The 13064-nt window shown below is 40.6% G+C and overlaps 1 protein-coding gene across 6 annotated transcripts in view; it reads right to left on the minus strand.

Moving 5' to 3' along the window:
- Window positions 1-24: 24 nt before the first annotated feature.
- The window catches only part of LOC131670095 (rho GTPase-activating protein 39-like), a 28173-nt gene continuing 15133 nt past the window's right edge, over window positions 25-13064 (minus strand). The window contains exons 3-15 of one of the 6 annotated variants that reach the window (XM_058945458.1): window positions 11680-11818; window positions 9788-9907; window positions 8243-8888; window positions 7717-7765; window positions 6665-7015; window positions 6034-6224; window positions 5527-5949; window positions 5266-5289; window positions 4710-4898; window positions 4058-4533; window positions 3257-3664; window positions 2750-3193; window positions 25-2670 (exon numbers count right to left, since the gene is read on the minus strand). In XM_058945458.1, coding sequence (XP_058801441.1) covers window positions 2476-2670; window positions 2750-3193; window positions 3257-3664; window positions 4058-4533; window positions 4710-4898; window positions 5266-5289; window positions 5527-5949; window positions 6034-6224; window positions 6665-7015; window positions 7717-7765; window positions 8243-8888; window positions 9788-9907; window positions 11680-11818 — 3655 coding nt within the window. In that variant the 3' untranslated portion in view covers window positions 25-2475. Of the gene's footprint in view, window positions 2671-2749; window positions 3194-3256; window positions 3665-4057; window positions 4534-4709; window positions 4899-5265; window positions 5290-5526; window positions 5950-6033; window positions 6225-6664; window positions 7017-7716; window positions 7766-8242; window positions 8892-9724; window positions 9908-11679; window positions 11819-13064 lie in introns of all 6 variants that reach the window. The other 5 variants (XM_058945456.1, XM_058945453.1, XM_058945452.1 and 2 more) reach the window with 5 other exon arrangements.

Consider the following 13064-nt stretch of genomic DNA (forward strand, 5'->3'; position numbering starts at 1 on the left):
AAAATAATTATTGCATTTTTATTCAAAGGTCTTCTAGTTACTACTTAACAATAAGATATTGCAATTGAACAGTAGAATTTTGGAACAATACTTCAACATTTTAAACATTCTGGTTTCACTTTCTAATAGAATAAATTTTTATTTGTTTTGATGATATCAAGTATTTTTATAGATCTTTCTTTTTTCAGCTATTGTGTGTCTATATTCTTATGATACAATGTATATTATAACGCAATTTTCAATATATTTATTTCAAAAATAAATAAAAATAACGTATTTGTAAGCGTAAAAAATTGATAGAAAATAAAGTATTTCTTTATTCTATAATTACTAAGTTAAGTGTCATTGGAAATCTGTTTCAAAGTGATTTGAATAATATCCGTGAATAATTAATTATATCAAGTCATAAATTTTATTTGTATTTGGTTCCATACTAATTATAATTTGTCTTGTAGCACAAGAAAGAACAATTTATCAATAGTTTTCTAAAGAAGCGATAACAGCCAGGCGTAGAGTTTTATACTTTTTAAAAGTCATTCGCTAGTTTTATTTTAATAGGATCTACTTTGTAAATCTCATAAATGACGCGACTAATTCGTACAACTAGAAGACCAAGATTTAGCTGTAAAAATGAATTGTACCGAAGTTTGCGGATCAATTTTCAATACTTGGGCAATGATTCAACTCTTTGTAAACACATAACACAGATAGACTTGTCTTATAAATTTATTTCAACCGAATAAGAGGAGAAAAATGTCAATTTTAAATAATTTACGGTTTGTAAAGCAAACATACGGTTTTAAATAACTTACGGTTATATTTACTCATGATTACTTGAAAATTTTGTCCGCACAATCCTGCACAGCTCATATGAAAGATCTTTTTATACAAAAGGTAGCATCGTAAGCAATATTTTTCGAGTGTACTTTCTAAATCATACATAATACAGTTTTCGTGTTAATATTTTGTACGATAGCTCTGTACGTTCTATGTAATTAGAATTTAACAAATCTTTCTTAGGAGTTAACCTTAGCTTTTTTCTTATGATACACTATCCTAGTTAATAATTTTAAGATCGCCAAGTAAAATGTTTTATATATCCACACTAGGTACGTGGAACGCTATATACAAACACACGATATTTTTTTTATTAGTTTCTCTTGCGAAAGAAAAGTAGAAAAGAAGATTGTTAGTTATACAACATTTTATATCTAGGAAAAAAAAATTAACAAAGTAAATAAAGAAAAGATCTTTGGAAAATGACAAGGAGATATACTTTTTATACAACAAATTATTATTATAATACGAAAAATGAACAAACACATCGAGTATGGCTTTCTTATTTTTCATAGTATTCTTTTATACTCTTTATGACGTACATACCGCATCGCCTCTTAAATACAAAAAGTTGTCGCCGAAGCTATACACGATAATGCGTTTTCACATTTTATCCACGTTTTCATTTTATTTTACATGAGATTCAACAATCGATTCGTGTAAAAAAAAGCCATATCCGCACTTAACTCGCGCGGTAACAAGAGGTCGTTAAAATATATATTCATGTTATATATACTTTTTTATGTTTCATAGCGATGTACGTAATAAAAATCTAATAATCTCTAGAATACAACATAGAATTTTTATTATACACAAATAATAAATAGAGGGGTATAAAACGTAAATCCGAGAATAATCGCCATAAGACCTTTCTTCCATCTTAACGTGTTCATTGCAGTACTTCATTCATTATCTATATATTTTTAAGTAGTTATGTGTATGTATGCGCGTATCAGCGTTTGTATTTGTCACGTAAGCGATGCACACTTAAAATAATATTTCTGATGAAAAGAAAAATTTTGTATAAGTACAGAGCTAAAATCACTGTAATATTGAAAATGTTCGGCTTATCCATCGACTTTTTTCAAAAAATATATACATTTATTATCTATCATGTGTAAACTGGATATGCGATAAATGCGAAAAATAAAAGTCGAAGCATTCGCTACATTAAAAATACTCTATTCATCAGTGTAGTTGAGCGATCGAGGAACATGCGTGGCTCTATTGTTTTTCAGTACAACTGAAAATTCTAGGTACATCGCACATCGAGTAAAATTGTCTTCACGCCTTAAATATTTTTCATAAATTGTCTTTAAATCACTTCTGCAATATACCAATATACGTTACCGTTTGCACATCGCCGTTGCTTTCTAATTTGGAAAGTTAGTTAAACTGCTCTTCTATGCAGCTTACTCCTCTTGCCCTAGTTACAATAAAACTTGAACTGTTTCATCGGAGTAAATGATGATGAAATTAATCGATTCGTTTTCAACATCACAAATCAGCGACAATCAAGCCACAATAACGATCATATAATCATACGTGAAAATAATGAATGTACAATGGATTCATTTGGCATAGTCGTCTAGTCTAGACTCTAGACTCTAGAATTTTATTCTAGAGTGGACCCAAAGGTCAGTGTAGGTCTTCAACCCAAGCGGTTTCAAGGGTCTCGATCATCGTGCGGACGAAGGCCATTTCTTTACGGGCGTTTTCTAAAATCACACGGGGATCTTGAGAGGTACATCTCAAGATGTTTGGCGCCATTACCATGGCCAAATTACTAGCGTCCATTTTTGTTCGAGTTACTACATCAGGCCTAGCAAATATCTAAAACAAAATTATAACACAATCAGTTTGTGCTGATTTAATATTAGTCTTCTAAAAAAATTTGTCAAATGTTATTAACCTGCAAGAAATGAATAAGATGGCACAGTACTCTTCTATTAAGCTCGGGCAACCGTTCAACAAGTGCAGCAACATTGGCAGCTGAGATCTCGGGATCATCGTGCCTCATGTTCACGCACTCGGCATAGAACGAGTCTGGTATTAGTGGTTCGTATAATTCTCGCACCCATAATTTTAACAGCGAAGCTGGCGCATGAGCATCCTGAGAGGCAGCGAGTATCGCGCCATCCTCGAACTTGTCCAAACGGCACTTAAGCACATTTACTTCATCGGCATCGGCTGAGACGCGGAATATACCTTCGGTCATAGTACCGCCGCGAATCAACACTTGACGAGTTAAGGTCGTTTGAATCCAGGGAAGTTCACGTTGTGGGAACCGATCGCGTTGTAGTGCCATTACCTCGGAGAGAGTTGCTCCGAACATTGACGCACGGAAAATTTGAAGCTGCAAATAGACATTTATATGTTTAAAGTTTACGTTTATGTGTAATCATAAATTAAAACTCACTCTAGCTTGATCGATATCCTCGGTAGTAGCTTTCCTTGGCTGCCTTTTACCATGAGCACCAATCCTTTGAAGTCTTTTACACGCTACCGTAGCATAATGACTGACTTGCACATGAATTGGCCATTTGGCAACTTCTGGAAACTGGAAGTTTGGATCTCTGTGCCTATTCATGTAACCCTCTAGATAAGGTTCAAAGGTTGCACTAGGAGGTACAAACGCCAAACAAACAGCCATGAGTTCCCAGCCACGTCTTAAGCTTTCTTTGCGTGGATTTTCTGTCGTTTGCCGGCAAATCTGCACGTACAGTTCGTCTCGTAGAGCTGGTTTAGAGTATATCGTGTTCACAATTTCCATCGCTACGCTGTCCAATGTCATGCCAACATTTGCTTTGCGATCTCCCATGTAAACCTAAAATATAAAACATTTATATAAAACTTAATAGAAAAAAATATACAGACTTAAAGTTATAACGGTTAATTAAGACTTAATTTTTATCGATATTAATAAAAAAAAAGTTAATAGTTAACATTGTGATGGGATCTTTATACATTCGTGTTTGTAGGTTTACTAATCGTAACGTTAGCAGTTTAATGAATAGTGATAATGATCTATACGTTATCTTCGAAGTGTTAATCATTCAAAATTAGAAACATTTGCATCTAATAAGTTCGAACAAATGATTATTAATTATTGTTAACTTCAAATTCTTAATTATCTTTAGATAAACGTATAATAATCTTTAGAAAAACGTTTAATATTTTTTATGAATAGAATGATGAAAGCTCAAAGATAACAACTTACTTGGACGAGCCTAAAAAGATTGCAGGCTTCGCGCTTGAGTAATTTTTCACCATCGACAACCACGAGCATAGGCTGAGGAATAGGATCCTTGCTCCAACTGAGTATTTCTCGGACACTAAACTTCTTACGAAACAGCTGCCTAAGTCCTTTGGGTTTGCCGCAGTTTAGATTGAGATTGTCTTGGGCGTATTTCTCAATATCACCACTGCCGTCGTCTTTGCGCGCCTCGTCGTACTCGGCCGTATCAACACAAGTTCCCAAGCCACTGAGAGCGAAACCACCAAGGCCACCGCCACTTCGTCCTGTCGCAGCTGTTGGTGTTGGCAGAGATATCGGACGCGATGCTATGATGTTCTCGCGAGCTTCCGCCTGCGATGCTATATTTGGGGGTGGTGGTGGAGTCGCTTGTGGCCTTGTCAGTGTATCAGCTGTGTTGTAGTAAGTTGCTAAACCAGCCGTGTCATAGTTACCCAAATCTATGAAATGACGAAATATTTTATTAATGCACTGAACCATTAGAATGATTGAAAAATTGAGAAAGTAATATTAGAATATTGATTGATGCACATGAACGACCTTAGAGAGTTAACTATTCGACGATAAAGTTAGAGAAATTTACTACGTGATAAATCATACGCTTAAGTCTATTAACCTGCGTAATGATCCTCAAGGTATTCTTGACTTGATGAATCTCCTTGATTACTTGCGGCTTCGTCATCTGCAAATTGATCGTCAGAATCGTCGTCGTCTCTTCTGTGATGTTCGGCATCCCTACCTCCTTCCTCATCAAGAGAGTCATCGCCCTCTTCTGCTAGAAGTGGATCGCCAAATTTGTAACAACCTGTTGGATAACATATGCACTTAATTTTTTTATTTTTACTTGGATATAAACCGTGTAATTTATGCAAGTGAAATGAAGGTGAGAGTTTCCAAAAAATTATTTCAGAGTCTACTTTTTAACAAACATTTGAGGTTATCATTTATTTTTATACTTTCGAATTTTACAAAATATTGTGATTAAAATAACGTGATTTTCGTAAAAAAAAAAATTTATTCAAATCTATTCTATACTATGAAATGCTTTGATACCATCATAAAAAATTGTAGAGAAAAAATATGTTTATTAGAAAAAAATAATTCGAAGCGATGATTAGCGTTATTTTAGATCTTTAAAAAATGATTTTTATATTTCCAAATAATTTACTCACATTGTATACTGCTATAAGGAAACCCTGGCAAGACGTTTTAAGTTAATTTTTTTTTTATACAGATATTTAAGTGTTTAATCTACGAAAAGATATTCCAAAGCTAAGCACTGCTAAAACATTCCTCTATCGCAGCTAGATAGAGTATAGTTTAATAATTAAGTGGATGTCATTGATGAGGTATAAAAAAATGTGGAGTTCATGGGGAATCTGCGAAAGCGTATAACGACTTTGTAAAGAAAAAGAAAATTGTACAGAGCTTACCAGAAAGTTTAGCTTGCTGAAGTATGTAGTGCTGAAATGGCAAAAGATGGTCGGCGTTATCAAGAAGATTGCCGTAGTAGGGCGAAGACGGAGGACTAGGATGGCCATTACTACGTTTCTTTTTGGTATCGTCAACGTGAATGGGTAGTGGCGGATCATCATCGTCGCCAGGGTCACCACTCTGACTACCACTACTGAGACTGCCCTCGTTACTACTACTACTATTGCTACTGAGCCTAGGCTGCGCTTGATCTAGGCTTTGAGGCATTAGGTAACGTTCGTGCATCGAGTCGTCATCGTGATCGCGTCGTCGCGATGACTGTTTGTTGAGCTTTTGTTGCGGCTGATGCTGTTGGTGTTGCTGCTGTTGTTGCTTTTGCTGCTGCACGAAACTGTAGCTACGCGAGAGCTGCTGCTGGGAGTCTTCAAAAGAGTATTTTTGTTTTCAAGTAGTCTATTGAAACAAAATACTGAGAAAGAGACAAGTATTTTTAGAGGAATACTTACTGTCTACAGAATTATTACACGTGGCTGCTCGCCTGAATTCCTTATCCCTGTCGGCGCGAGTCGATTCTCTTTCGGTCATGACGTCAAAACTTCTCTGTTTGGACACGTTACTTCCAGTTCCCTGACCACCCCTTACTGATAAATTCTTTGCCGGATCATTCCGCTCGGCCATCATCGCACCGTACATCTCCCTGGAAAAATTGAATGCACAAACCTGATTATTTCAGTATGCACGAGTGATATCAATTATTTTTAGTTATGCTTTATATAGCGGACAAACTACGATAAATTCAAAGCCTTATTTTTAGCACCGGAATGGCGTGTTAGTAAATTTATATCTAACCGAAAATTTACATTCAAAGCTATGTGTGAGTCAGCTCGTGAAATTTTTCAGTTTTTTTTAAATTCTGAAGCAATCTTTTCCAGCAGAGTAGAAACAGGCATTTATTATTCAACAATACAATATTCAAATAATTATTTGATGTATTTAGTCTGTATTTTTGCTCATCGTCTTGCGTTTGAACTATTTCCAGATTAAATAAAATATCGTTATTGTAAATTTTCTTACAAAGTGACACCAAAAGTTTATAGTTCAATAATTCTATGAGATTAATATACATGTGAAACCAACCTAACGTTGGCGTCGGATAGAGAAACAGAGCATCCGTGATGCCTCCTGCCGACGCTGCCGGTGTTGTCAATAGTCTGCTGCTTGCTGGCGCCTCGCCCGTGCACCGATCCAGAGTAATACGGCGGATTGGACTTGTCGAGACTGTTGACACGATCACGGTGACCATCGCGCTGATAACGGATACCGCCCGATTCAGCCAGCGAGCGATACTTGTCAGGGCCCTGAGCTTTGCAAGGATGTGGCGGTTGCGGATCTGGTGGTCGATAGGGCGATGTATCGTGATGACGTACACTTGGGTTTGGCGATTCACGGTACGGTGATGTACTGTTTACTTCCATTTGCTGAACACGACCTGTTGGTTATTAAGAATATGTGTTAGTTTGCTATGAGCGGATCAAAATGTGCACAGTGATGTTGCTATGTGTATTTTTACGTTAAATTATATCTTTTAATTTCAATCATTATTTCTTCTTCCACATGTAATATTCAAATTTTTACTTTAAATTAATACCAAGGTTACAAGAATAACTGGCAATTTGTATTGAGAATGCAAATTACAAGTCACTCAATAATTATTCAGGTGAAATTTTGATAAGATACTTTCAAGCTTTCACGCATGGGCTATGTAATTTTGGTTAAAAAAAGTGTCACAATACTTGGATCTCAGGATTTAAAAAATGTTAACCTCCTTAAATCAAATCTATAAATATTGAAGATGAAAGATTGATTGAAATTGCTACATATTATGTTAGTGGAATACATCGTGATCTTGTATTCATGATCGTAAATATGTTGTGATAACAATAATCACAAATCATACATAATAATGATATACATGACAAAAAACTAGATGGGTAATTTTTTTTATGTCATGACGCAATGATGACAATATTTGTAACATAAAAATATTATGATGGTGACCAAAAAAGTAAGCTTAATATTGCTACAATGATGTTATGTCGTATATACAATGTTGTTATTGCGGTGACATGATATAGTGCCATACTAAAGTTTTCTAATTTTTTTGTTTGTAATAACGGATACCGTACTTTCCTCGCAAAGCAGCTTCTAATATCTCACGGAATTCGGAATTCCTGATTCCTGGTAAGGTTTAAAAAAGCAGTTTATGATTTAGTCATGTGGAAAGAAAAGCATCATACAAAATAATGAGGATAATAATTCATAAATGTTAGTATTCATGTCGGAAAGCTTATAAATCAAACATTTTTCAACTTCTTTTTACGAAGCAATTAAAGTATTCAAAGTTGTAGCAAGACGGTCACTGCAAATAAATATCACGTCGTAACTTTCAGTTATTTGATTAAACTGTTATTTATGAACAGTTATTGATGAATTAGCCTTTACATTTGTTTTTAGAAAACCACTTGTATAAACAGATCTTTCATTTCTTGTTTTGATACACATTCGACATTTTCTTTTCGTTTTCTTCGTTATGTACATAAATTGCAAGAATTAATTTAAAATTTATCTTTATTAAAACATAAACGCATCCATGTCCTAACATTATATTTGAAATAAAAAAATTGTTGAATTTGGATCAACCTAATTAGAACTTACCGTTCTTACTCTTATTCTCAAAGTCAAGATTAACATCGCGCCTTGTCTCTCTCTGTGGTTCGGCAAAATTTTTCTTCTTGAATAGCGGCGTACTAGTGGACATGGATATTCCAAGAACCGGAGGTGGTTCACTGGGCGGAGGTAAACTCTTCTGATTCTTATTGGCTTCTAAAGTGCCACCTTTATTTCTGGACGAGTCAATCGTACCCCTCGGTTGGACTGGTGGCGGTTGATTCGGCGATCTATGTGGTGGTGGCGGTTGCTGCTGCTGCTGCTGCTGCTGCTGCTGCTGCTGCTGCTGCTGCTGCTGCTGCTGGCGATGAGGTGAATCAAGAAGCCGATAACTGCCGGACTCAAGGGAGGTGCGGCTATGCGAGACGGAACTGTCGCTCGAACGACCCGAATCCTGTGAGTGATTATGATGTCGTCGAGGTGGTGGTGGCTGCTGGGGTGGTTGTGGTGGTTGCTGCGGCTGGGGATGTTGCTGTGGAGAGGATGGTGGTGGTGGGTCACCTCGCCGATGATGATGCCTATTGTTGTGATGATGGTGATGGTGATGGTGACGACGGAACGATGGCGACGGCGACGGTGGAGAGGTTTGAAGATCGACCATTGCAACTGGACTGTGAGGTTTGTGGACTCCCATCTGCTAGGAAAAATGGACGGTTCATTACTATTTAATACAATTCCTGTAGTTGAATGGTGCGATTAACCGGGACTGAAAATGCGCAATGCAGCACAAATAAATAGAGCAAGCTGATTGACTGCAATACATTATTATATTTAGATGAAGGTTGGACAAAAAATATTAACGTTTGAGTGCTGATGACGTGTAGTAAAAAGCGTGATAAAACTACAAACAAAAAAAGAATTTTAAATGTCGAAGCCTTAAAAATGTCGCGTTATACGTTTAACGATGCACACACCGCCTAACGGTTCATTTACATGATACGGAATTATTGCAATGAATCAGCTTTATTTGCTTAATCAAAAGGGATACAGAATGTGCGGCGCACGAGTGCACCGTCCATTATTCTGCAGCTGTGTTAATTTTTATTCATATAATGAACAGTTCGCTCGCGCGATACGCGATGAATACAAAAGAGAGAGAGAGAGAGAGTCGTTCGAAATAACAATAAATAGGAATTTTATATAAATAAAGATTTAAATGTTTGGAATAAATATTTGCATGCATGCAATTTGAAATGGACGGAGAAAAAGAATAGCCAGTATAAATGAATTATATTTTAATAATACCTCTACTCAACATATCACATTAGCATTCCAATCTCACATTCCTTTGCAGTTCAATGATCTATTATCTATCATTGCACAGTACTCAACTACTGCGCAAAAAAGCCGATAAAATGAAAACAACGTCGCAGCAATACAATAACGATTCGATTAGACTTTTCGATAAAAACTCGACGGTACTTACAAAGTACAAAAGAAAAAAAAGAGAAGAGAAAAGAAACAAATTACCAAGGTGGGAGCAAGACTAGGATTATCGTGGTGATGGTGATTATAGCGTCCTAATCGACCAACCGTGGGAGTCTGTGTCTGCGTAGAAACAGTCTCCTTGTGTTTAGGCTCGGCGCTGCACCTCAAGCTATCCATACCGCTGCCACCGCCACTGCTCGCTGGCTCGGTGTTTTGCTTGAGCGTCTGCGAAAAGGGGAAAACAATTAATCGGCGAACAATCGATCGCGGCGTGCATATACGCTTCCTCGTGCCAGTGTAGCGTCGTCCCGAGGAGTGTACAACGGCCTCACGTGCAAGCGCCACGTATTAAAACTGGTCTACGGTCTCTACGGTCTCTTCGCTATCTCCTCTTTTCTCGTAGGCAAGTGATTTTCCAGGAGCGTCGGCTCGGTTAATACGAGCTTTCGTTAAAAAAAAATATCTCGAAGGAATCTGTTCGCGGCAAGTACGAGGAGCGCGAGCTTTCCAACGCAGCCGCGGCTCGACGGTCAGCGCGACGCGATGCACCAACGAAGCCCACCCGAGTAAAATTCAACGAAGGAGAAAATTGAGAAGCAATCGACGAGGCGCGCGCGCAGCCACGTCCACCTGCGGCGCTTAATCCGACGAGGCGGCGTCGTTTCGCCATGCCGCGCGCACGCGAGTCTCGCGTCTGGCGCACAGCGGCTCGCTGTACGGGCCGTTCGCGGGAGACAATTACGAGACGGGCCGAAGGGCCGCGTCGTCGCGCGAGAAAAGGATCGCGCAAGGTGGCGCTCCGCGCTCGCGAACCATCTGGCGCGCGGCCTGCGGCACTTTCAGCTCGCTCTTCGCCGGAGTTTTTCTCTCGTTCTCCAGCCGCTGACGCTGCCGTTGCCGCGGCTCGGCCTCGCGAGCAGCCGCCTCTTTCTCTATTTATAGCCGCGGCGGCGACAGCGGCTTAGGGACGCGCGACGACTGGATGCTCGACGTGCTCGTGCCTGTACCTCGCGCGCGAGCCATTACACGCGAGATGGCTGCGCTTCTGGGCCGCGTCGCGATGCGCCAATTCGCCGAGGCGAACGTGCGGTGGATTCCCATCGAGTCGGAGGGCTCGAGTGCGATCGCGCGCCTATCGAACTCGACGTTGGTGGACGTCGATGCGCGGCGGCACTTTTCGCGTTCGTCCGTAAAAACGAGTGTGCACGAGCACGGCTACTTTCTAAAGTACAAAGTGAATATTCCAAGCAGCGCGAGACCGCTGGAACTGCGGCGTTTCGAGAGAACTCGCGGGGATACTTTGCATTGAAAGTGCCGACGATTTGGCGGCAAAACGATCGCTACCTGCGCCTCCTGCTCCGTGGAAAAAGCCAGGCGGCAATCGAACGAAAACCATAAAAGCCCAGCGCGTCCTCTGCCCGACGCGCAAGCAGCGAGTCAATCCAAATATTTACGGCGGAGCGCGAAGGCGAAGCGTTTACCCAATAACTTGTCGTCGCGTGTACGCGTTGCTTTCTTCCTCCTCGTCTCTCCCTCGAGAGACTATAGACACCTTTGTAGTCTCGAAAAGGGAGAACTCGCGCGCTCGACCGATCGCGTGATCGAGGGGAAGAGCCAAGCTCGGCCGTCGCCGGGGCTCCGCGCGAGATATTTACGGCGCGATGCACGCGCGCCCTTTCAACTTGTTCCATCTCGGAGCCGCGGGCGCGTTAATGTAATGCTAACGCTCGTCGCCGCGCGATGAATTATCGAAGGGACGCCAATGACAACGTTCACCGATACGCGCGACTCTCGGCTAAATGCTTTCTCGACCTTCCGTCACACCTCGTCGTCACATTGACACGTGCTCGCGGGCACCGATGTAAATACAAATCCGTTTATCATGTCGGTGGGCGTGCGAGCTCGGCGTCTCGCACGAGGAATTGCAATACTGAAATTGCGCAAACGAGCGCCCGCGAAACGCCCGCCGGAGCCGGGCAAACTTGTGGCGTGCTTACCTGTAGTTTGGCCAGAGGAATGATATCGCAGTCGGTGGGACGATGCCACACCGTCTTCTGCGAGGTGGCATTGTAGTAGTAGAAACGGGATGTGCTCTGGTCGAATAGTTCCCACCACTGATTGTTATCGGTCTTCTTTCTGCAATCCGCAAGCCAGCAAAATTCGCAATGATTAATGCATCCAGCGATTTATGAACCCCCGACTTCCGTGCAAAACTTTGCGTATCCAATTAAGCTTGGACGACCGGCAAGTGGCTTAGTAGCTCGATCGTCACCCAAACTTTTCGGTAATGCCAGTCCTTCCTTGAGTGATTTCGAGAGCCGAATTATAGATATCAAAGAAAAAGTCGTTTTATTCCGCGCAAATTTGAAAGTACAACATTTCGCAGGTGCTATAGCAGCATGAAGTTTACGGTCACTGAATAAAAGTATTATCGAACGAGGTCAAACTAAATTAGATTCCCTCTTTCTTTCGTAATTGCAGCATTGTTTCCCAATGCTCTATGTTCTAATTGCGTTTCCCAGAGCAACTCTACTTCTTCTTGCTTCGAGCTCGAGGAAAAACTGTAGATACGTCATAGAAATATTTAATTACCCGCCGCGAACGTGGTATCGGACTTGTCAGTTGCTTCCATCAGCCTAAATGATTGATGCGTTCGCGTGTGCCACTTTGCTTTCGTAAAAATGTTGGGCGGTCGATTAATCCAGCACGATGATGCGTACCAGTAAGTCTGTACGCAAGCCGAACAAAAGACCCTAGGAAGTAGCGTCGATATTGCGTGCAATAAAGCGCGTACATTCGCCTCGCCACGCTTCGTATCAGGCCAACTATTTATCTGGCACGCGCGACGAGACGTTCCGCGAACGTCCAAGAAATCGGCGATCGCCAGCGGGAGAGAGTCTCTGTCTAAATGGTCTCGGCAGAATTCTCGTGCAATTGCGCCACTTTTTTTCATTCTCTCTCTCTCTCTCTCTCTCTCTCTCTCTCTCTCTCTCGTAGCGATTAAGGCAATTAACGATATGAGTGCGGAACGAAAACGTCAATTAGAAAGTGTAATAATATGATGGGTGTCGCGTTGAGAATTACTGCACACCCATCGCGAATAAGGAAATCCCCGCGCGCGGCGGCACGATCGCGATCTCGATATGGGCTGAATACGTGGCCCTGCAACGACGACAACTTTCTCCAATCTAAATAGATTGCAAATCGCTTAACGCCGGTGTATTTAGGAGTTGCGCGTGTTGACTTGTGCCGCGGCGCGTACAAATTATCCGCGCGATTAGTTTGTAGCGCGGCGTCTCACGGCTTTGTCTGTCGAGTGCCGCATAGATGATAATTCGATTACGAAAGCGCATTACGAACTTGGAAGTTTCTCCCGCGGGAC

Source organism: Phymastichus coffea, unplaced genomic scaffold (assembly GCF_024137745.1).
Source record: "Phymastichus coffea isolate CEN01 unplaced genomic scaffold, Cenicafe_Pcof_1.1 PCOF00100, whole genome shotgun sequence".
Lineage (NCBI taxonomy): Eukaryota > Metazoa > Arthropoda > Insecta > Hymenoptera > Eulophidae > Phymastichus > Phymastichus coffea.